Source organism: Haliotis asinina, chromosome 7, assembly GCF_037392515.1.
Source record: "Haliotis asinina isolate JCU_RB_2024 chromosome 7, JCU_Hal_asi_v2, whole genome shotgun sequence".
In the NCBI taxonomy this organism is placed as follows: Eukaryota; Metazoa; Mollusca; class Gastropoda; order Lepetellida; family Haliotidae; genus Haliotis; species Haliotis asinina.
Genome location: NC_090286.1, coordinates 11601580 through 11625710, shown reverse-complemented (window position 1 = coordinate 11625710; position 24131 = coordinate 11601580). Strand labels below are relative to the sequence as shown.

At 43.0% G+C, this 24131-nt stretch overlaps 2 protein-coding genes across 2 annotated transcripts in view; one reads left to right on the top strand and one right to left on the bottom strand.

Annotated features, from left to right (window-relative positions):
* LOC137292214 (nucleolar GTP-binding protein 2-like) overlaps positions 1–24131 on the top strand; it is a 48099-nt gene that overhangs the window by 12420 nt on the left and 11548 nt on the right. The gene's annotated exons all lie outside the window — the stretch shown is intronic.
* On the bottom strand, positions 107–24064 carry LOC137292215 (uncharacterized). The gene is made up of 3 exons (XM_067823787.1): positions 23902–24064; positions 3255–3368; positions 107–1048 (listed from the first exon to the last, which is right to left on the bottom strand). Exons 1-3 carry the CDS (start codon positions 24016–24018, stop codon positions 1022–1024), a joined length of 258 nt encoding a protein of 85 aa, XP_067679888.1. The 5' UTR covers positions 24019–24064; the 3' UTR covers positions 107–1021.

Below are 24131 nucleotides of genomic sequence, written 5' to 3'. Positions count from 1 at the left end.
GTTACCAGTGCAGTATGATTGCCATAACATATGACAACAAAAGGTTATACCAATGGTATGAAAGAGATTAAAGCAGGCTACCCCATTGAAAACAGACAAACAATAGTCTGGTACGATTTGTTTTACTGTACACAATTACAACATCACTGCCATGATAATGTTAGGCATAACCATATTCTTTCTGTACAGGCCGTAAAACGTCGCCACTCATTCCTGGGAATATGGAATTACATTTACAGTTAACACAGCAACATGATCACACAGACATCCCAAACCACAATACTCTCCACCATCAGGGAAAAAAGGTACAGAAAGACAGAATCATCTAGAAATAGTGTTCAAATTTTACCACTGTTAGGAAATTAGGTCTTATGTACAGATGACAAAGTTCTGAAATGACAGCAGCTCGACAAATACATGTTTATGAAGTTTACAAAAGAAAAATTGACAAAAAGTATTCAGGACCATTTGAATAATGAGCTCTGCTACTTGCACTGAAGTTGATATGGCTGGGGTTGTAACTACATGGGTTTAGTCTTATGCAGTTTTGTGCTCTTCATGTGATACTTCATGGTACCAGCACAGGTGAGATGGAAAACGATGTTACCTCATTCAGAACTTCAAACATTCCTTCCTTATATAATGAATCCTGCCAAGATATCTAGTTTGTACTTGACAGTGTTTACTGCTACATTCCATAGAAGATCTGTCCATCATTGAGTGAATGAGATATGGTAATCTGTGTCTTATCTTAATGAATAAAATATTTTATTTCACAACTTTGTTCTGTTTACTATCGAAGCTGTGAGAGACATGGCCAAGTTGGACAGCACTGTCTGATAGGATTACGGTCTGGTTTGCTATTGCAAGAATACAGGTCTCCTGGAGACCAAACTGTCTGTGTTACAACCAAATCATTTGTCCAAACTTTGTGGACACTCAGATATGGGATAGGGGTTCAGTGAATCAGATTCAGGTTTTGATTCTCCGCATAAACAGCCATCCATCCACAAGAGAGAAGTCATCCTCGACAGCTCTGGAGCACTTTCTGCAAAAGAAAACCCCCAAATTGACTCAAATTTTCTTGGTAGAGTCATTCATCAGAGACGAACATTAAATTGTATGTTGTGAAATGTTGCACTGAGCAACGTTCTACAGCAGGCTGTAACTGTAAACAATCAAGTCTGGACCAGACAATCCAGTGATCAACAGCATGAACATTGATCCATGCAATTCAGATACGTAGACCAAATCTGCAAGCCACATCTCTTGTTGTCTCTTACAAGCACAGGTTGCTGAAGAGCAATTCAAACCGGGATCTTCACAGACAGACAGACATTGTTTAAACTATGTAAGGTGACCAATATCTGTTATATGGATCAAACTTCTATTTAATTCTTCCAACACAACACTGATGAAGGGGTCTGGAAAAAGCCTTAAAACATTGTTTGAAGAATTAAAAAGAAGTTTAGTCCATAACAGATATTGGTCATACATAACAACTTCTAAATGCAGCTAAAAGACATATGTAAGAAGGTCTTGGTGAGAAAAAAAGTAATTCTCCCCTGGAAAACTGGTAATCTGGAGACATCAGGACAGATTGTCTCTGGCTATGACTGTAACATCTGACTATGATATGGATACGTATGACTGTAATCACACCCACACTACATTGATCAGCAAAACAACAGGTTCAGTTGACAGTAAAAACAGTTATGTACGGGTTGCTATCACCTAACACGACTGACATATTGATCTATAGACACATAAACATTAAGCTTAGTGCCTTAGAAGCATGTGAACATGATACCTATAGCTTCTGACTCTGTGATATTGTGTGAATCATCTGCTTTGCATTTGCATACTGGTATGCAAGGTTATTGTCGTATGTTTGGATCTAAATTTTAAAATAAATTGCAAATACCTAGAGAGCTAGTTTTCAATAAATACTGTGGGGCTTCAAACACTCCATGACATCAGCAAGTGAAATATTCACAGCAGAGATAGGTCAAATTATTCCACACATAGAATGTGTCCAGCAATACACACAGAGCTGCTGCATAACCTAGTTACATAACTTACAGTTAAGAAATATTTTACATTAAAAATGCAAAACCTGCAGTTAAAATGACACATTGCTTGAATATATTTTTCTTTGTAAAATAATAGTTCAGATAATATTCATGCACTCACTGAACCAGAAATTAAGTATATACGGAACAGCAAAAGAAACGCAAGTTTTGAAAAAAAATGACACCTCAAAACAGTAGGTGTTCTTGGTTATGCCTTTTATTAAAAAAAAAAAAAAAAAAAATTAGTTGTGTTTCTGTTGCTTTTCAGTATATCAATGGGTATTCTTTAATTAAATCACTGGTAGATTGTGGAAGAACTTGCACAGTTCTGCTTATGTGACAAATGGATGCTGTAATTTTTACCCCTGCACAAAATAATATTCCTAACAAAACAAATTTGACCTGAAAAAGTAAATAATCTTTTCTGGCAATATTTAACTGCAAATTTGATGTCTTCATCGACAAAAGCAATCTTCTCTTGTTGACAGAAAGCAATATGATGACACTTTCTTATCAACAGAAAAATAAGTTTGATGAAAGTGTAATATTTTGTTAAGCCGACTCCTTTCTTCAGACTGCTTTTTTTGTCCTCAAATTTGGCTTATCTACGGTCATATACATTAATCATACAGTGCAGATGATACAACTCTACATCATGATCTTGCCTGTCACCAAAGGAAAATGAAGAGACGCATAGCTGCTGTCATAATCAATGCCTGTAACCATGGTAACCTCAACCCCTTTTCTTGTAGAATCCTGTCCTGCACAGTAAGCTCTAGAATAACAGAGAATTGAGTAACCCAAAATTACATAGTGGATATAATAACCCTCAACTCCACTAAAAATGAACCATGTTTGGCTAGGGGACTAGATTTTGTTTGCTACCATAGTGGAATAGTGACAGAATGCTGTGAGCAACAGTTGTAACAAACACATGACAGATGTGACACTTATGATTTCTGGGTATATATTAAATACAATGTAAAGACAATAGACAAAGGGATTATTAGAGTTTTCCAACACAGCAACATCAGCAGGGTCTTCAGATATAATTTTAGATATACATCTCACAGTACCCTGAAGATTTTCAACATGAAATCATGTCACAATGCTTCTCTTAAAACAGAGATGTTTAAGTGAGCCCTGTGACAACACATTTCAAACACCAAGATAGAAATTTACCTTGGCCACCATCCTGACATGTGTTCCGGCCACTGTCTTCTCCTTCTGGTCCAGAGCAGCCAGATGGGCCTGTGTTGCTAAGCGACGTAGAAACATCATGTAGTCAAGCCACAGCTGAAACATATACCATGTCCTACTTAGTGGTCCATGACACAGATACCATGTCCTACTTAGTGGTCAATGACATGTGTACCAAGTCCTACTTAGTGGTCCATGACACAGATACCATGTCCTGCTTAGTGGTCCATGACACAGATACCAAGTCCTACTTAGTGGTCCATGACACATGTACCAAGTCCTACTTAGTGGTCAATGACACAGATACCATGTCCTACTTAGTGGTCCATGACAGATACCAAGTCCTACTTAGTGGTCCATGACACATGTACCATGTCCTACTTAGTGGTCCATAACACAGATACCATGTCCTACTTAGTGGTCCATGACACAGATACCATGCCCTTCTTAGTGGTCAATGACACTTGTACCAAGTCCTACTTAGTGGTCCATGACACATGTACCATGTCCTACTTAGTGGTCCATAACACAGATACCATGTCCTACTTAGTGGTCCATGACACAGATACCAAGTCCTACTTACTGGTCCATGACACATGTACCAAGTCCTACTTAGTGGTCCATGACACAGATACCATGTCCTACTTAGTGGTCCATGACACAGATACCATGTCCTTCTTAGTGGTCCATGACACAGATACTATGTCCTACTTAGTGGTCCATGACACAGATACCAAGTCCTACTTAGTGGTCCATGACACATGTACCAAATATCAAGACTGCCTTAGTAGGATATGAAACATATGTTAAGTCTCCCTTAGTAGGATATGAAACATAGACAAAGTCTGTCTTAGTAGGACACGAAACATACACTAAGTATGCCTTAGTACGGATGTGAAACATACAAAAGGTCTGTGTTAGTAGCGTATGGAAGATATAACAAGTCTGCCCAGCAACAGCCTGATCAAAACCATAAAATACTTCCAACCCAGATGTGTTTTCAATATTCAATAACTTGATTGACATTTGCTTTACAAGCTTCTCAATTACGACCAGACCTGCATAACTGCACTTACCATATGTGACAACGAACATGCATCACACAGCAAATCGTTTTAGAACACAATTTCCAAAGGATTTACATTTAGATTTAACCAGTGGTTAAAACAACCTTTGGCCATATTACAACTATTAGAGAAATTAAACATTGAGACTTGCATTTCTAATGATCTAATGGTGGGAATTTTTAAATTTCATAGTTTACCATAAAATATAAGATGCTACATTATTAAGAATTAACATCCATTCTTGAAAAAAAAAAAAAAAAAATATAGAATACAAATATAAATTCCAAATATAATAATTATTATGCAAACAGTTGAAAGAAACCATTCTGTCACCTGAAGATTACAGACAATACAAATGGAGACATATATCTGGTGTGACTTACAGGCCCTGTGATGATCTAAGCTAGAAATTAGCAATCAATGTTTGTCGTAAGAGGTGACTAAAGTTACTGGGTGGTGGTTGACAACATCACCATAACCCACTTTGTGTAGATCAATGCTCATGCCGTTGATCACTGAATTTTCTGTTTGAGACTTGATTATTCCTGCTGCATTACAGCTGGGAAATATCTAACTGTGGTATTTGATTTCAAATCAACCAAATGTGACATTTCAAATGTCAAATTTACTTCTTCTCACATAGTTAACAAATTTTGAATTATCCAATAGGACACAGTACGTGAACAAGCTGCTCTGAAGATACACATACTTTTAACTTCTAAATTGTTACAAACACAGTCCTTAACGATGCAATTTTAAAATTTTGTAAAACAATACCTTTTTGTCTATGGCCTAACAAACATCACAAAAAATAATCTGATAGTGAGTTTAGTTTTACGCTGCTTTTAGTTTTAGCAATATTCCAGCAACATCACTTTGGGGACACCAAAAATGGACTTCACACATTATACCCATGTGGGGAATCGAACCCGGGTCATCAGTAATACAAGCAAACACAATAACCACAAGGCTACCCCACTGTCCGAAATTTTAGAGTGTGGTTGTTAAACAAACGTGAGTGTGTTCAGTGATTTTCTTTCTCAAAAACAATTGTCATAGAGTACTTGAAGCTGAAATGCCATAGTGTCCTGACCTTTCACAGAGAACATTTCTATTTCTTTCAAACAGAATCAGTGATAAAGGTCCTATTCAATATGTTGACATAAACATCCATCCAATGTGTTAACAGTATCTGGTTTGATTTACTGATTCTATTCTGTATTCTGTGAACGTTTCAGAATTTGGGGTGCATGGAGCATTGGTTGGCATTTTTTAGTTGTCCTGTCTCCAAATCCCTGACCAGGATTCTGTTCTCAGTCAGAGGTTGGTAGAGAGATGGATGGATGAAGTTCCCAAATGGATGCAGCCAGTGAAGTTCCCAATTGTGGCTTTGTGAAGTACAGTAGTATAGGGAATGACAGTTCTGGACCACTTTCAAGAAATGTCTCTACAAAGCCTTATTTACTAAATAAGGCTTTGGTTGGGTCATTAGCTCTTGCTACTATTACCCCTACTACAAAAAAGTTGGCGGTAATTACTATGCCTACTTTGTGTTGGTAGGAGGTAACACTGTGCCGTACGGTACGATCAATAATTCTTCTCTTACAAACCCCCTACCCGGCCCACCCCTCAAGTAGTATAAGTTAGGTTCGTCGGCTTTCATATCCACTTTATCTATGTTGTAAGTTTTGACTGACCATATAGGATCGGTGGCCCGCTTACGGCTATCGCCCTCGTGTTCCCCCGGCTGGTATAGATACCTCACTTTGGCGGCCTATGTCACGTTTATATCGATGAAACAGTTTAACGTGAACCGCCTACGATCTCTTTGGTGTTCATAATAAAGGCTTGCTGGGCTTTTTGTATCCCCTGTTCTATGTACTTTTTTTTCTCGTCCTCGCTGATAGCAGACTTACGAGACTTGGATCGAATATCTTGTTTCATTCCGTTATATTTTTTGAGTTCAGATAGGATTGAACGAAACTCCTCTTCTGAGATCTTACTGTCAGAGAGTGCCGTGGAAATTCGCTCACTCACTGTGTTCAGCTTTGCTTCGGCCAGAACCCTGATCTCGTCATGTTTCAATGCCTTACGATTAAGTCTGCGTGATACTAATTTAAGCGCCAACCCTGCCAACCCTGCCACCCCAGCTGTTATTTCAATACCTAGCACTATAGGTGCAGCCACGATGGTAGCCAACAACCCAACGCCTGCCGCCCCTAGTCCCATGCTGGTTGCCATAAGGGTAGTGTCAACCCCGTCCACGATATTGAAAGCTCTATTGTACTTTTTACATAGTGCTTTCCGCGTGTCACGGTCTTGTTCTAGTTGACGTTTCACATCACATAACTGTCTCAAGCGGAACCCATCTACGGTTTCCAGAGTCTTCGCTACTTCCTCTACGACTGGGTACAGACCCATCTATAATATATATTTTGAAAAATATTTTAATTGGGTTTCAGTTAATATTTCACGAATGAATTTGAAGCCTACAAGGGATAGATCATAATTAAGGATAATAGGTGTGAAGCCAATAGACTTTTCTGTTGTAATAAAAACCCCAGGGAGGCTTATTAAGCGGTTTATAGGACCCGTGGGGGTATCCCGTTGTATAACAATACGGCAATATTGACCTACGTGTTCGTTATACCAGTGTATTGTCAACCCGGGTAAAATTTGGCGTCCTTTCGAGGAGTTTTCCTGGTTAAAATACGTAAAGACGACTTCTATGATGATTGTGTAGAGGTAGTTTATTTGATCAAGATGCTCCTTGGGTAAAAAAAACTTACTGCTAAATGTTAATTTACTTTCTGTGTCAGAACTTAACCTACTTTTTTCTCCAATATAAGAATCTATCGAGACTGTTGCGTTATTCTCCGTAATGAAATCCCCGGGCAAGATACCGTTATTCCTAATCTTAGAGATGTACCCCCCCTTTTCTTCTTTTAATGTGATATAAGGTGAGGTGATTGTTAAGTTGATCAGCCATTTAGGCTCTTTTAAATCTGATAACGACACCCGTCTGTACACGTTGTCTTTGAAGTGCAGGATGTATAATTCATCTTCCTCACCAGGCTGATCGAATCCCTCCGTATCTCCTAGGTCGTTAAGCGTAGTGTTGGGACGATGACTGGTCATTATTATACTATTACGATATAATTTCCAACTGGTTTTCTGATAATAATTCAGGGGTTAACTTCATACCCATGAAGTGTATGTTGTCAGGCAGGAAGATATTGATTAGTGATATCTTGTTTTCCACGATCACGTTGACCCCCTGCAGACTGGTGTTGGAGCCGACACCCACCCGCATGTAAACGTTGCAAACTTGATACTGGTGTCGTTTCACCCACCCGAGTTTGATCCCCTTCACGATCTCGACATCATTCCCCGATGGTTCCCCTAGGTAGACTTTGATGATCAGTGTTGAGTTTGCCGGTAGACTCTCTAGTATAGTGACCACACCTTCGAATTCAGACACCAACTGCAATTTCACGTTTTGTATGGCTGGTTTACTCGATAGCATGTGGGCTGCCATAGTGTTGACTGGGCTGACGACTACGCTACGTCTCTGAGTTGGGACGTAAGCCACGAGCAGGGTTCCATTGTTCACGACTTTGTTTAGGTGGTTGTCTTTGTTATCCGTAAACACGTAAGGGGAGACGAGTCTAATATTGAGAAACCAGTCGTCGTTATCGGGTAACAACACCCACTTGTTATCTTCGGTGAAGACGAGCATATATGGTTTGTTTTGGACGACGGTAGTGCTCTCAACATCGTCTAAGTCGAACAGTTTACCCCCGAACGATGGGTATATTATCCAATTATTATCACCGGTGTTGACAAGGGCGTACTTAGTGTTGACTGTTGCTCTTGTGGTATCTATCATATCACTTGGGGTTCCACCGGAGGGGATTTCAACGCGTTTGTAAATGTTGTTTTTCAGTTGCAAGGCGTACGATTTACCATCTACTCCGGGAGCGTCGAAACCGCGCGTGTCTCCGAGGTCGGAGATCCCGATATTGACGCATTTTTTCACTCCGGGCCCTTGTGCGCTGGTCATTTTACATGAAGCGTTAAGCTGAGGTATCCTATATTTACAGGATTATGATTTATATCTAACACCGATATTGTCAGCTCAGGTATGTTGCCCTGGGTTAATCTCTTATACTGCCGTGGTGAAAACGACTCGGTTCTACCGTCGTTGTATTTCTCAGTTTTTACCGGCACTGCTCTCAGTATAGTGGAAGGGTGACCTCCTTGAATGTTATACGTTGTGCTCACCTGATCGAGATGAATGTACAGCTCTCGGTACGGTACTAGGTCGGGTAACTTCGTGCCTGTGACGGTTGTTGTTGGTTTTATCTCGTCAGGAGACATACCGAGTATCCTCGCTAATGGTCGGCCGAGCCTCAAGGGGTTTCTTCCGTTGTTGATTAACACCACTGTACCGTTTGAGTCGTTCATCTTGAGTTCGGCTCCCAGGGGTTTGAAGACCTCGTCGTTTAGAGAGCACACGCTGTAGTAGCCGTCAGTTATCTGACTGCGAGTTCCACTGACGAACAGCTTATTGTTGCTGGCGTTGATGTTAGTCCATTGCGGTAGGTAGGTGATATCGCAGAGTGCGACTTCGAGTTGACCTGACGTGTTATCGATCGCGTGCGTCAGCTGAACGGCCTCACCGCTCGTTATCCCTGGAAGTGTTATGTACATATCATAATATATAATTTATATATTATAATATGGATTTAGCACACTTGAAAATCGTGGTGAATGCAGATGGTACGGGGTTTAAAACAACCTTTATTAATATCTTTGAAAACTATATCGTGTCCGTTAATAACGCGCAGGCGGTGGTAAACTGGAATCAAAACCCAATGCAGTTTTGGCAGAACCAACTCAACTTTGCTGTGTGGTGTGCGACGACAGGGTCGGGTGTGACACCAGACTACGGTATAGATGAACTGAGTAAGGCGGTTATTTTGTTTCATATTTATTATCAAACGAGACGAATATTGAAGGAAATAAGTGCTCCTCTTCCCCAAGATAAAGCGTGGAGTATGACGAATAACCCCTATGATAGACGCGCTTATGAACGTATTTGTGGGGAGTTTGAGATTCCAACGAATAAAGACTTTCGCCTTCCTGGTGTGAACCATGGTCTCGGTATAGTTCTCGTGTACTTCTACAGGTCCGGAACATATCAGGCCGGTTCTAAAGATGGTTCATACAACCCAAACCGTCATACATTTACAGGTCCCACAACGAATGAAAAGATCCATGTCAGCTGTATAAAACAAACCAATCCTGATGCAGCCACAGCCTGGACTAAAATGATTTCAAAAACATTGAAAGAATTCACTCGTGCTGGTACAATACGCTTGAACGACTCGATTCGAACGTACGTGTGGGCGCTGTTGGGTGCGCAGTCTATGACGCGTTCCAACATCCTCGGTAAGGGAACTGCTTACGACGCTCAGAAACAGTTCGTTTCCAACGTTGAGGATGCTATCAATTCTCCAGTTGATCTCCCGAGGGCCATCGACCGTTACCAAAACGTGTTAGAATACGCCAGATCGAAAGTCAATTACGTATTCGGCGTGGGGTTGTACATGGCTCCGAGTGATATGCAACTGAGAATAAAAAAAGTGGTGGGTTATAACAACAAAATAGTCATAGCCACGGCGGACCAAAAGTTGGGTATCAACCCCGATATTAACACCCCCTATATCCCACACATCCCACCACGTGAAAAGGGTATAGTGGCGCCACCTCCGGAGCCTAAAATTCATGTGCCCCCCACACACACCCATATACATGTGGGGGTACCCCCCTATCAGCAGCATATTGATAATAAAACGGCCCTGGTGGTTGGTGGGGTAACTTTGGGACTTATTTGGTTAAAGATTTCTTAGCCGCTACGTACACCAGACCCGCCACGGCGACGATGGCTGCCCACAGGTTTTGACTGAGCCACATGGCAGTTTTAGACAGAGCGCTCAACAACCCACGAGACGATGCTACCCAGGATGCCGGGAAGGGCTTCGGCGGCTTTACCAGCCAGTTTAGCTAGGCCTTCCCCGAGTTTTTTTATCCAGTCTTTAACACCACCGCCTGTGGGAGTGGGAGTTCCCCCGCCGGCAGGTGTGGGGGTTCCCCCTGTCAGTGACACCACCAGGGTTGATATAATGAAACCAAATGCAGTCAGAATGCTGGCGATGGTGATCCCTTGCTCCCGGAACAATATCCGAATCCTGTTGGCTAAAGTTGTATCCTCGTTCAGTATTCTATCGATTGTTTCCCGAATACGACTGATCTGGGATCCAAGCTGTTCACGATTCGAGGAAGCGGATTCCAATCGTGTACGTCTCTCGTCTTCTAAATCACGTAGTCGTTCATTGATACGACGCTTCATATCATCGTTTTCAGTTTCGTTGAGTTTGTTTTTTTCCCTAGCGATGTGCTCGTCGATTTCGTTCAGTTTCCCCATGTTGTTCACGAGTTCTCCACGCACGCGTTTCACGGCTTCGTCTAAGCCGCGCAGTTCCCTTACCGGAAAGTCAAACCCCGGTAACGGTTTGTCCCAGTAGGTGCTCAACAGTTTTTCTATGCTGTCCGAGGCTTCTGTAGCACGCTGTGGTGTAATTTCATCTCTAGTGGTGAGGTGGGATCTGGTAGCTTGCAGATCTTCAACAACGGCCTTAGGTATTGCACCACCGTAATCATTCATGTTTAGATTTTTAAGGATAAATTCGACACCATGGCGGCTGGCTAGAGTTGACAAGGCCAGTGGTTTTTTATTGCTCTTGTTAAAGAGGTCAACCCCTGGGTCAGACTTAAGGCGTAGAACACCCTTTGTATCAATAAAAAAATTCTTATGGTATCGACCCTGTGGTTCAACGTAGTTTTTATCTCTTCTTAAACTTTCGTAATAATCATTTACCGTTGTTTCCAAGAGTTCTTGGTTCAATGGTGAACTAGTAAATGAGGTCTCCTGCTCATCATCGAATGCCTGGGCACTAGCGCCCGGCATCTCCGTCATATCTATGTCTTCATCCATTAGTATTAAAAATATATTTCTTTTATATAACAATGTACGGCAGAAAATTAGATCCTTTCAGAAGATTGAGAGAGCCATTAGGAGCCAGAGCCGTGCGCCAGTCGGTGACTATCACCAACAATCCCAGCAAGATAGACCAGAATCAAACTCTGCTGGTTAGATTTCCAAACCTTGGTGAGAATGACCTCATTGTACCAGGCACTGTTCGACTGGCGTTCAATATCACGTTGACCTCCGACAACGACAAACGCGAGCTAGTGCGGAACGTGGGTCGAGCTATCATCAAGAAAACGACCGTCAAGATCAGCGGTAACGAGGTGCTGAGCATCGACGACAGCGACGTGTTTCACTGCTACAAGGATCTCTGGAAAAGCGAGAGAGAACGAGTCAATGATGTGTACCAGGGCATCAGTAAATCAACCCGGGCGCGCATAGGGTATGTCTTCACGCAAGACCAGCAAGACAAGTTATCGGACGGTGAAAAGGCCATCGCTCGAGCATACGGGAATCGATTCTGCGTGCCGCTCGACTTCGAGTTGCTCACGGGACACGCGCCGTTTTACCAGGCCGCGCTGGGTGATAGGCTCGAATACGAGCTCACGTTTAACGACTATAGCAAAGTAGTGCGTACGCTGAACGGTGATGAGGCCAGTTATGCCATAGACAACATCTCTCTGGAGTTCGACATGGTCACTAGCCCGGAGCTGGCCAGGCAGGTTCGAAGCCAGTACTCTGGGAAGATGGCTATCCTGTACGATCGCGTACTGAGACATAGATCAGTCGTGCGAGATAAGAGCGACACTGTGTGGAATATCAACCTGAACGTGCCGGTGCGATCGATGAAAGGTATCCTGGTCGTCCCCGTGGAGTATTACGATCCATTCCGGAGGGACAGCGAGAAGTTTTTCAACCCCGAGATTGAAAAGGTGGAAGTGACCATCGAGGGCGTGCCAAACCAGCTGTTCAGTCATGGTATGAGGCCACACCAGCAGTGGGATGAGATAAAAAAGCTACCAGTGGGGGACTACATAACAAAGGACCTGGACCTCGGCTCCGTGCAGATCGGTGAATACTTGACCACCAAGTACGCCCTATGGTTGGACATGCGATCCACGGATGATGATAAACTGCACGGTAGCGGGCGTCGTATAGATAACGGCAGCGAAGGGATAACCATCCAGATTACTAAGAAGGCTCAAACCGCTGGTAAGTTGAAATTATATCTGTACGTTATTATGGACGCGCAACTTAATATAGACAATGGGAGATTCGTGCAAGCCATCTACTGATGGGGGGTACCCCCCCACACCCCCCAACAATAAACAAGACCCCCACACCCCCCAGGGGTACCCACAACTACCCACTGACCCACACTGCGCCATAGTGTGCGGGCAGACTGGCTGTGGGAAGACCGTTTTCGTGTTGGATATGTTGGAGGGTTACTACAAGGGTGTGTTCGATAACATTGTTATCATGTGCCCTACTCTGAGCATGAATAAAACGTACGCGCGACCTTGGGTGATGACGGACCCGGACGTACACAAAATCGACCCTGGAACACGCCTGCAGGACTGGTTGAAAGCTCTTCACGAGAAATTTAAAGGGGAACCGACGCTGTTCATACTGGACGACTGCAGCGCTAATCGCGAGATAACAAAAAAGAGAGACATGCTATCGTAGCTGGCCTTCTCCGGCCGGCATGCAAATCACAGCGTCTGGGTGCTAACGCAGAAGTTCAACTCGGTGTTGAAAGACCTCAGGGAGCAGACGCGATGGGTGGCCTTATTTCACTGCAAGGACAGGGATTCGTTCGAGGAGTGTTTGAGAGAGAACGATGTGATGAGTAAATTAGAACGGGAACGGGTGAAGAAACAGCTCGCTGAAACTAAACACGCTAAGCTCGTGCTCAAGACCGACCAACCAGTAGCATATATAGTATGCTAAGCAAAGCTAAGCTAAAGCTAAGCAAAGCTAAGCAAAGCTAAGCAAAGCTAAGTATATAGCTATGATATTTGAAGTGTTTGTCGTGTGCAACTTAACCTTCATTTCTCTGTGTTTTGTATCGGGTATTATATAGTTAAAACTAAATCTTACTTGTTATATTATAAGATGGAGTGTGAGGAATTGCTCGAACAATTGTCTGTGGAGGGTTCCCCCAGTGGGGGTGTGGGGGATTCCCCCAAGCGAGAGAAACTGGTGGCGTTGGCTGTTGGCGGCAAAGCCAAACATTACTTTGGAGACTACACTCCGGATAAAATTAACAAAATGCCAGCCGAAGAAATCGATAAGCTGTACGCTAGATACGAGTCCCGGCTCGGAGCAGAAATGACAAAGACAATAGGATCGGCTATGACCCAGATATACACCGGTATTGTATCATACTTCTTTCCCATTCCACCAGAGCGCCGACTTTACCTGTGGGAGGACCTCGAGAAAGACCCTTTTATCGAACACGCCGTGAGCTCTATCAGCTGCGGGCTGTACCACAAATATGGTATGTTGTTGGCTCCAGTGACGGCGGCGATTATCACGGCAAAACATTGTCAATTTGAGAGAAAGAATAATAATAATAGTATAGATGGATGCTGCACAGGAACCAGTGGAGGTACCCCCAACAGTGGAGGAGACCCCTTCACAGGAACCAGTGACCCCAGTGAGGGAAGTGACCCCCACAGTAACCAGGCAGAAGAATCCTAAGAGAGTAGCTGCCGGTAAAAAACGGTGGTGTAACCAACATAAAGTGACCAACCCAACCCGACTGTTGTTGGCTGTAGGCGTAACTGCTGCCGTGGTTATAACATGGTTATACGTGGGGGTACCCTCCCACAGTGAGCCACCACCCAACAGTGAGGTAACCCCCAACAGTGGGGGTGTGGGGGTATCCCCCACTATTGACCCGCATATCATGTTATAATTTTAATATTTTATATCATATACATAATGTCTGAGGGGAAAACGTTCGTCAACGACGCATACCACGCCACAGTGCTAGCCAGTCTAGCCGTAGGGTACGCTCGGTTGACTAAAATGGTGCTTAAACAACCAACTATCAAGCTAGATTTCAACCTGCAGGATATGGGTATGCTCATAATGAACCTTGGTATGGCGATGGCCACAAAAGACATCCTAGTAAAACAAGGAATAATACCTGATAATATAATGAAATAAATATAGGGATGGCCACGATAGCTATGATGGTCGGTGGGGCGTTAGTGAATGCCCTGGCATTTTCCGGGAGTAATTTCCTCTTCTCGAAACTACAAGATGATCACGCGGCTGAAATACAGGAAGAAAGGAAGCGGCACGATCTCGCTACTGAGAAATTACAAAGAGCACAGGACGGGTACGTTAAAAAACGCCTCCAGAGGATCGATTTTATTAACGAACAACTCAAGCGTGAAAACCATGCCATTAAAACATTCAACGATGTCGATGAAGCAATGAAAGAATACTATCTACTAACTGGTAAACAATTGGAACCGCTCAATAAACCCACACTCGCTCAGTACTACACACCATCCAAGGGACAAATGAATCGTGAACTGGGCTTCATAGTGTTGGGTATAGCAGCTACTGCGTTGGTTGCGAAGCAATTAAATTAAAATACCTATATAAGTAAACATGAGACCCGCTCCATACCGATGCGAATACATACTTATGGGGAAGACCGAGGCCTGTGGTAGGAAATGCAGGAATCAGGGGTTCTGTTGTTTCCATATGGGAAGTCCTAACTACACGTGTTCTGTGTGTGGTATCGGGGTTAAAGGACACTACTGTCTATGTAAAGCTCACGGAGCGAACGTAGTCAGACATCAACTCATCTACGAGAATAAAAAAGGCTACATAAAAGAACGTAGGCGACTGCTCAAGATAGACTCCAGTGCGTGAAAGGGTTACCTCCCTTTACTGTGAAGCAATTAGACATTGGTTCTCTTAGGTGTAAACACTATGTCTACTGTGCGCGAGCTGAAGAGGGTCGCAAAACAGAGAGGTGTGATCGGGTATTCTCGAATGCGTAAGTCAGCATTGTTGAGATTACTAGGTTTAGAAGCCCCTCCTACGGTAACACAATTAAAAGCTCAAGCAAAACAGCTTGGATACACGGGTTATTCAAACCTGGGGAGAGCCGGGTTAACCGCATTGTTATCACATGCCCCCGTAGCAAAACCTCCCACTGTAAAACAACTGAAAGCCGAGGCACACGATTTGGGTTTAGGCGGGTATTCCCGTATGAGAAAACCACAGCTTGTAGAATTATTACGACAGAATAGAGCTATTGACCTACAGTTCGTGCGCACTGAGCGCGCTGTAGGCAACTATTTGAGAGGTTGGCGCATGCACGTTGATAGAAACATAGACATTACAGATATCAAGCCTCTGATAGCTGATAAGGTCAACCAGGAACTAAATAACCTAGGAAGTATCAAGTTTCAGATCACAGTGAAAATGTCGCTCAATAAGCAGGTTGGGAGTACCACTGAATATGTTCAGCCTTACTTCCGAGGTCAACAAGAGGTCGCCACACATACAGAGACCATTGATACATCAATCGATACCAGTTTTCAGCAGATACGAGAATACCTAGAACGCTACACACACTTGGGGTCCGGGTGGGCTGTAGATAAAATCGATAATGTCTATCTAGACATAGCTAACTACGTGCCGTTCAGAGGCGGGTCATACCTAGCCTTGCCTCCCTACTATAGGAATAAACATGCCATAGTAAACGTTAAGAATAGAGGAAACGATTGCCTGAGGTTAGCTATCAGGTCAGCCTTATTTCCAGCTGGCACTCATTCAGATAGGCTTTCTAGCTATCCCCAAGACGATGGGCTCAACTGGGATGGTATAGATGAACCCACCCCCATATCCCAGATCACTAAAGTAGAAAAACAGAATAATCTGGCTATAAATGTCTTTGGGCACGAAGGTAACACAACAATAGTACACAGGGTCAGCCCGGTGAAGGATCGCCAAGTTATCAATATATTCATGATCCAACTAGGTGAAAAGTATCACTACACGTGGATAAAACATCTCAGCCGGTTGTTGCACGACCAGTCGAAACACGATGGGGAAAAACACTTTTGTGTACGATGCCTACATGGCTTCACCCGAGCTGATTTATTAGAATCCCACCGGGATGATTGTCAAGGTGTGGGGCAGACGGCCATACGAGTCGACATGCCTAAGGAAGGTGACAATATCCTAAAATTCAGTAACCACAAGAATCAAATGTCTGTGCCTTATATTATATACGCCGACTTCGAAGCCTTAGTTGTGGGGGATACCCCCAGTGGTGCCGCCGGCGAGGCTCCCTTCACCCACAAAACACAAGAGCATAAAGCCTGTTCGTTTGGATACATTGTCGTCCGTTGTGACGGGGAAACGAAAGCTCCGGTAGTGTATAGGGGGCCTGACGCGGCTGAAAGGTTTCTAAAGTGTTTGCAGGAGGAAGAAAAAATTATTAGGAATGCATTGTATAAAATCGCTCCCATGCGTCTGACCCGAGTCGACAGGCTAGCCCACGCTAGTAGCACTAACTGTCACGTGTGTGAATCACCACTTAACGGTGATTCGGTGAGAGATCACTGTCACATAACTGGTATGTATAGAGGCGCCGCTCACAACGCGTGCAACCTCAAGCTTAAAATCAACCCTAAGACAATAAACATCCCCGTTGTCTTTCACAACTTGAGAGGGTACGACTCACACTTGATCATGCAGGCCATCGCGAAAATCGATGGTAATATAACGTGCATCCCCAATAACATGGAGAGATACATCTCCTTCAGCTTAAACGGACTTAGGTTCATTGACTCGTTTCAGTTCCTCCTGTCGTCACTCGACAGTCTGGTCAAGGCCAACAATACCTTCCCTATCACCGATCGATACACAGACGCCGAGACTAGACCCCTGCTTATGAGGAAGGGTGTGTACCCCTATGAGTACATGGATAGTTGGGCTAAGTTCACCGAGACCAGACTACCCCCTATTGACTGCTTTTATAGCAAGCTGAATGAGGCGTCCGTCTCACGAGATGATTACTCGCACGCGACTAACGTATGGAATAAACTGGGTTGTAAGAACCTGGGTGATTATCACGACCTGTACTTGAGGACAGATGTACTGCTGTTAGCCGACGTGTTTGAAACGTTTAGGCGGACGTGTTTCAAGCAGTATAAACTCGACCCCGCATGGTATTACACCAGCCCAGGTCTGTCGTGGGACGCCTTACTTAAAAAGACCGGAGTTAATTTGGAATTGCTCACAGATTACGACATGCACCTATTCATTGAGAAAGGCTTGCGAGGTGGGATTTCCATGGCATCCAAACGATACGCGAAAGCAAATAATCAATACGTGAAAGGTTACGATCCTAACAAACCAACCAATCACATTCTCTACCTAGACGCAAACAACCTGTACGGCTGGGCCATGAGCCAGTATCTACCTACAGGGGGATTCGAATGGGTACCACACGTTGATGTTATGGGGGTTGCACCAGATTCGAACAAAGGGTATATCCTCGAGGTTGACTTAGAGTATCCCAAGGAATTACACACATCACACAACAGCTACCCCCTGGCCCCCGAACGTATGAGGGTTAACCCAGACTGGATGTCTGAGTACCAACATAACTTGTCAGGTGGGCGTGTGACAGACGTTGAAAAACTCGTGCCTAACTTAATGAATAAGACCAAGTACATCGTTCACTATCGCAACCTACAGCTGTACCTGTCGTTGGGTATGAGGCTGACCAAAATACACAGGGTGCTCATGTTCGACCAGAGTCCATGGATGGAGCCCTACATCAGAATGAACACAGACCTACGAAAAAAAGCCACCAGTGATTTTGAGAAAAATCTCTACAAGCTCATGAACAACTCGGTGTTTGGTAAGACTATGGAGAACCTGAGGAAACGCGTGACCGTGAAGTTGGTTCGGTCGAGTGAGGAAGACAAGCTCAGGAGATTGATAGCCAGTCCGGCATTCAACCGTAGTAAGATATTCACAGACAACCTGGTTGCCCTACACATGAAGAAAAGCCACATAAAATTCAACCGGCCTGTTTACGTGGGGATGAGCATCCTCGATTTATCCAAACACCTGATGTACGACTTTTACTACAACGAGCTCAAGAAACAGTACGGCGACAGGTGTGAAGTGCTGTACACTGACATGGATTCCCTGCTGATGGAGATTCGAACCGAGGACGTGTACGAGGACATGAAAAAACACCTCGATTTATACGACACCAGCGACTACCCTAAGACCCATGCCATACACAGTACGGTAAATAAAAAGGTCCTAGGTAAAATGAAGGACGAGTGTGCTGGCACGCCCATAGCCGAGTACATAGGTTTGAGACCTAAGATGTACTCCATACTGAAAGCCGACAATAGTGAGATCCGGAAGGCTAAGGGGGTTAAGAAGTATGTGGTGAAACAACACATCAAACACGCCAGATTCAAGGAAGCCCTGTTCAAGACCCGTACCTTTAGACATAAAATGAACACACTTAGAAGTGATGGACATAAGATATACGGACTGACTATAAACAAGACGTCCCTGTCGCCTATGGACACGAAACGTTGGATAGCTATTGATGGGATAAACACATACGCGTATGGACATGAAAAAATTTGAGGCTATTTACTACAGCCCGCGTGGGTACTGGAAAGGAGCTAGCGCAGTAGATAAGCTAGCTAAAATAGCGCGAGTACCCCCGGAGGAAGCCAAAGCGTGGCTTGAAAAACAAGCCCTGTGGCAGATCTATTTGCCGGCACCACGCTACGTACCTAGAAGGAGGTTCGGTATTAACATACCTAATAGCGTTCACCAGGCAGACCTACTGTTCCTACCCCACGACAAGAGGTACAAGTATGCCTTAACCGTAGTGGACGTAGCCAGTCGTTACAAGGAAGCCGAACCCTTGACCACGAAAGATTCGGCCCAGGTAGCTAGAGGATTCGAACGCATATACAAACGCAGTCCGCTGACGTGGCCAACAGAGCTGCAAGTTGACCCCGGACGGGAGTTCATGGGTGCCGTGTCACAACTGCTAGCCAAACACGATACAAAGGTCAGGCGTGGCACGGCCGGAGCCCATCGCAGCCAAGCCATAGTTGAGAGATTTAATAGGACTTTGGCTGAGCGCTTGTTCGGCTATCAGTATGCTAGGGAGATGGCCACCCCTGGAAAACGATCGACTGAATGGGTCACGAGGTTACCCAAGGTGGTGTCGGCAATCAACCATGAAGTCACCCGTCTCACCGGTAAGAAACCGGCAGACGCTATCAAACTAAAATCAATAGTTGCAGAGTCGGCCGCTCCATTGCGTGGGAAGGAGAAAAAGATACCAGATAGGGCCTTAGTGAGGTATCTATACCAGCCGGGGGAACACGAGGGCGATAGCCGTAAGCGGGCCACCGATCCTATATGGTCAGTCAAAACTTACAACATAGATAAAGTGGATATGAAAGCCGACGAACCTAACTTATACTACTTGAGGGGTGGGCCGGGTAGGGGGTTTGTAAGAGAAGAATTATTGATCGTACCGTACGGCACAGTGTTACCTCCTACCAACACAAAGTAGGCATAGTAATTACCGCCAACTTTTTTGTAGTAGGGGTAATAGTAGCAAGAGCTAATGACCCAACCAAAGCCTTATTTAGTAAATAAGGCTTTGTAGAGACATTTCTTGAAAGTGGTCCAGAACTGTCATTCCCTATACTACTAGTACAATACTGACAAATGTATGGATAACAGTTTCTTTTATTTTGTAATGATACTTTTGGTATCTTTTTAGGCACTCTGAGATAAGCAACTGTGGTAAGGAATTAATGAATCTTTCTTGAAAACATGGTATGTACATAGTTAATGGCACATCAAAGAGTGCATTTCCATGTTCTACTAAGGTGCAAGTCTTGCTCACTTAGCAGTGATCGAAATCACGGCCTGCCCGACTGCCCGTGACCGGTAAATTTTGAGTCAGGCTGCCTGGAAATTCTCTCCACCAGCCCGATTGCCTGGCTACAATTTTTAAGGTTGACCTATCTTCAGTTCGCTCTCAGGACGATCATTCCATTTTAATAGTCATGTCATATTTTGATTTAAGAAAGATGAATGAAAAGCTACAAGTATATTCGATAATTATACATGGGCAACTCTTCAGCCAGTGAAGATAGCAATAGGACACTAAAACTGGCTGGCTTAGTAAGCTACGCTATGATTGGATATCTGTAGTCACATGGTTCAATAAGAACAAATCAAAGAGAGGGTTACTTACTCGTTTGTAGAATTGTACTTTACTCGTTTTTGTAAGTTATTGCAAAAAAAGTAAGTAAAAAGGTGGGCAGGCAACTTTCAAGATGGGCAGGCAACAGTTATGGGACACCAGCCCGGCTGTCAGGTTGATTTGCAAAATTATTTCGACCACTGTCACTTAGTGTTATATTCCACAGAACTGTTCAACTTAATTACTGTCTCTAGTGTTTGTACCATTTTGTTTATGAAATGAAGTTATCATTTAGAATGTTGTTCAGACTAACAATATTATATGTAGTATCAAGAAATATACCGGTTATTGGCTTGCTATTTGCACACAACTCAGAGAGGTCTTTAAGCAAGAAATTATGTTAAGTCATCTTGACAAATTTCAACACATATGTTCAAACAATTCCTTAACCAAATCACATGAGTTGGTTGATGGCATACACAAGATAAAAGCATGTGCGGCCTTGATTGGTATGAAAGGCATTGAACATCCAAGGTTTGAAAAAGAGTGAAAGACAAATATGAACTTTCAGACAGGTTTTGAATATTAGGAAATTTCTGATACTTGAACATGTTGAACTTAATAAGATAACTAGGTCATAGGTCAGGATAACATAACATGGCACAAATCATGATTACCAACCACATATCAGCAGAATGTTATTGTTAAACTTAAAGCAGTGAGAATGTAAAATCTTCCTGGTATAGGTTAGACATTTTAGTAGTGAAGTCTTTGAAGGGCATTTAGAAGTGAAATGCATAAGGATGAAGATTTTATGGATATCAACTTCTTTATATGAGAACACAACGTTTCGGAGTTAATGCTTACTCCTTCATCAGGTGATTGAGAATGGGGTACAGAGCCATATTTATATGTACAGGTAAAACAATAACAAAGTAACAAGTGGAATGACTTAACGAAAGCTGGAAGCCAGTATAAACAAGCGCTGATTGGAACCCGACAGTTATGATAACAATGATAGAAGCCAATGGTAATACATTACAGATGATGGGATACCGTGACCAAGGAGTGTACCTACCAAGTGCCTGGGACTTATTGATAAATTAATCTCATCTATCTGTGTACATTCAATCTATATAATTCATGTATTGCCAATCTACCCATGTACATCCTTATCTACTTGTGTTTGTACATCATCAACCCCCATGTAAACATGCCCATCAACCCTCATGTAGTCATGTACATCATCCTTAATCCCCAATCATGTGTTATGTAAACATCATCCACCATTGGCTTCCATCCTTATCCCCAATCATGTACATCGTCCTTAATCCCCTACCTGTGTTATGTAAACATATCCCATCATCTGTAATGTATTACCATTGGCTTCTATCATTGTTATCATAACTGTCGGGTTCCAATCAGAGATATTCACAGTCAGTGTGCAAAATAGTGTCCAAATTTTGCTAGACACAAAGACAGTCATGCTAACTATGCCTGAAAGTTATTACTATATTAGACCACAAAATAATTCACTAGTCCGAAATTTGAATGTTGACACTGGTTTCATCATGAAGCTGCTTATACCAGTCTAAGTAAACTTCGTCTCAGTGTATTTCGTTACACTCCACCACTGAGTCTAACAAAACCTAGTAGAAGGTCGTGTCAGGTAACCTTTGAGCAACCAATGACGGTCCAATCAAATGCGAGATGGTTAAGTAGATTCAACCAATCAGACAACAGCTACTATTTAGGGATCGGAGGGACTTTCAAAATATTCATGTCACTGACACAGATCTCTCCACAAACAAAAATCTGCATATATCACAGTTATTTGACCTGCAGTATATACGCTTTGGGGTTTCTGTTGACATGGTTACCATTAGCTAATATTTCCGCAAGATAACATCCTTGAATATTGTCAAAAACACTATTTTCAGCGACTGTTTACTCACCGTTGTCATGGCAGTACGTACGCCATGTGCATCACCCGAAAGCGATTGTACGTTAAATAGCATTTGGAATCGTTCGGGTACGAACCTTTTTGAGATAAAAAGTTCATAAGGGATGTGCGAATGTGCACTTTCGCGATCTGGTAAGCTGTGTTCTGATTGGTCAATCTCAAAGGTTACCTGACGCGACCTCCCATAAGGTTTTGTTAGACTCAGTTGTGGAGTGTAACGATAAGTACTCAGGATATGTTTAGTTAGGCTGCTGCGTATACATGATGAACATTTCCACCAGGTCATGATCTTGCTTGACTTAAAAATGTAATACGAATTTGCAGAGTGATCCTATAAACATGATAAAGATTTACAGGCCAGTTGGGCCAGTGACTGTAGAGATTTACTTGCCCGACTGGATTTTTTCTAGTCATGGGCTGGCTGGCCATTTTGTGTTTTACACACTGTTCACAATTGACTCCATCTTCACACCTCAAGGTATCGATCAAAAATATTACTCAAACCGAAGGGCTAGTTTTTTATTGCATATTCATTGCTTGGCTTGATGTACAAATGATGCCATTTTGGGAAATATATTTAATTTCTTATTATGGGTACTTAATTACTGGTTTGTTGTGTTTGCCACAAAATATATATCTTAACGAATGTTATACAATGTTGTACAATTTTGACAAGGTTTGTCGGAAAACATAGTTTTATGCTAGGATTATCGGGAGTAGTGCACTTTACCGGGCGTAATTTTTTCGATTTTTTTTCCGATGGATATACTCGCACCAAAGGTAAGCCAACCCTAACCTTTACTCACTAACCCTAAGGATCTAGAAAGGCGTGCCCAAGAGCTAAGGATCTGAAAGTGGGGTGCCCAAGGGATACGGATACAGCAGCGCGCTCATTAGCAAGCGCAGAGCAGTCCCCAGGTAGTGCACCCGGTAAACTACACTCTAGCCGGATTATCATACCCAGATGATGCTTGACAATATCCAGGGTATAACTTCCAATAAATCTCCACTGTACTGATGATACGAGTTTTTTTTTATGTATGACAACTTCTTTATTGTGAAGAAGTATATTCTTATTTCTTCATCAGGTGAATGAAACAATGGAGTACAACGAGCTATTTATGTACATGTAGAAACAACAACAGTATGACAAAAGGAAGCCAGTCGTCAATTGGTGGATGGACAGGAGTGGAAGCTACCAGTCAAATCTGGCGATCACAGTTTCATGTTGATCGGACTTGTGACTTGACGATACGTTTGTGAAAAGCAGTTTTCGTTTAGGATCGTTCATAACTCACCAAGTTGTCAACCTTTGCACCTTTCAATCTTGATTGATTCAAATGTTTCTTCATAGAAACCTTGACTCTTGCCTTTCGACACTGAGGGATCATGATTTTGACAATCAAATATCGCATGAATTGTTTTCCTCGAAATTCCCGCTTCCGGCTGTACGTTTTTTCGACGAATGAAAATGCAGAGATATTTTTCTCCTTGTCATCTCTCTCTTACTTCCGCTTCCGATCACGTT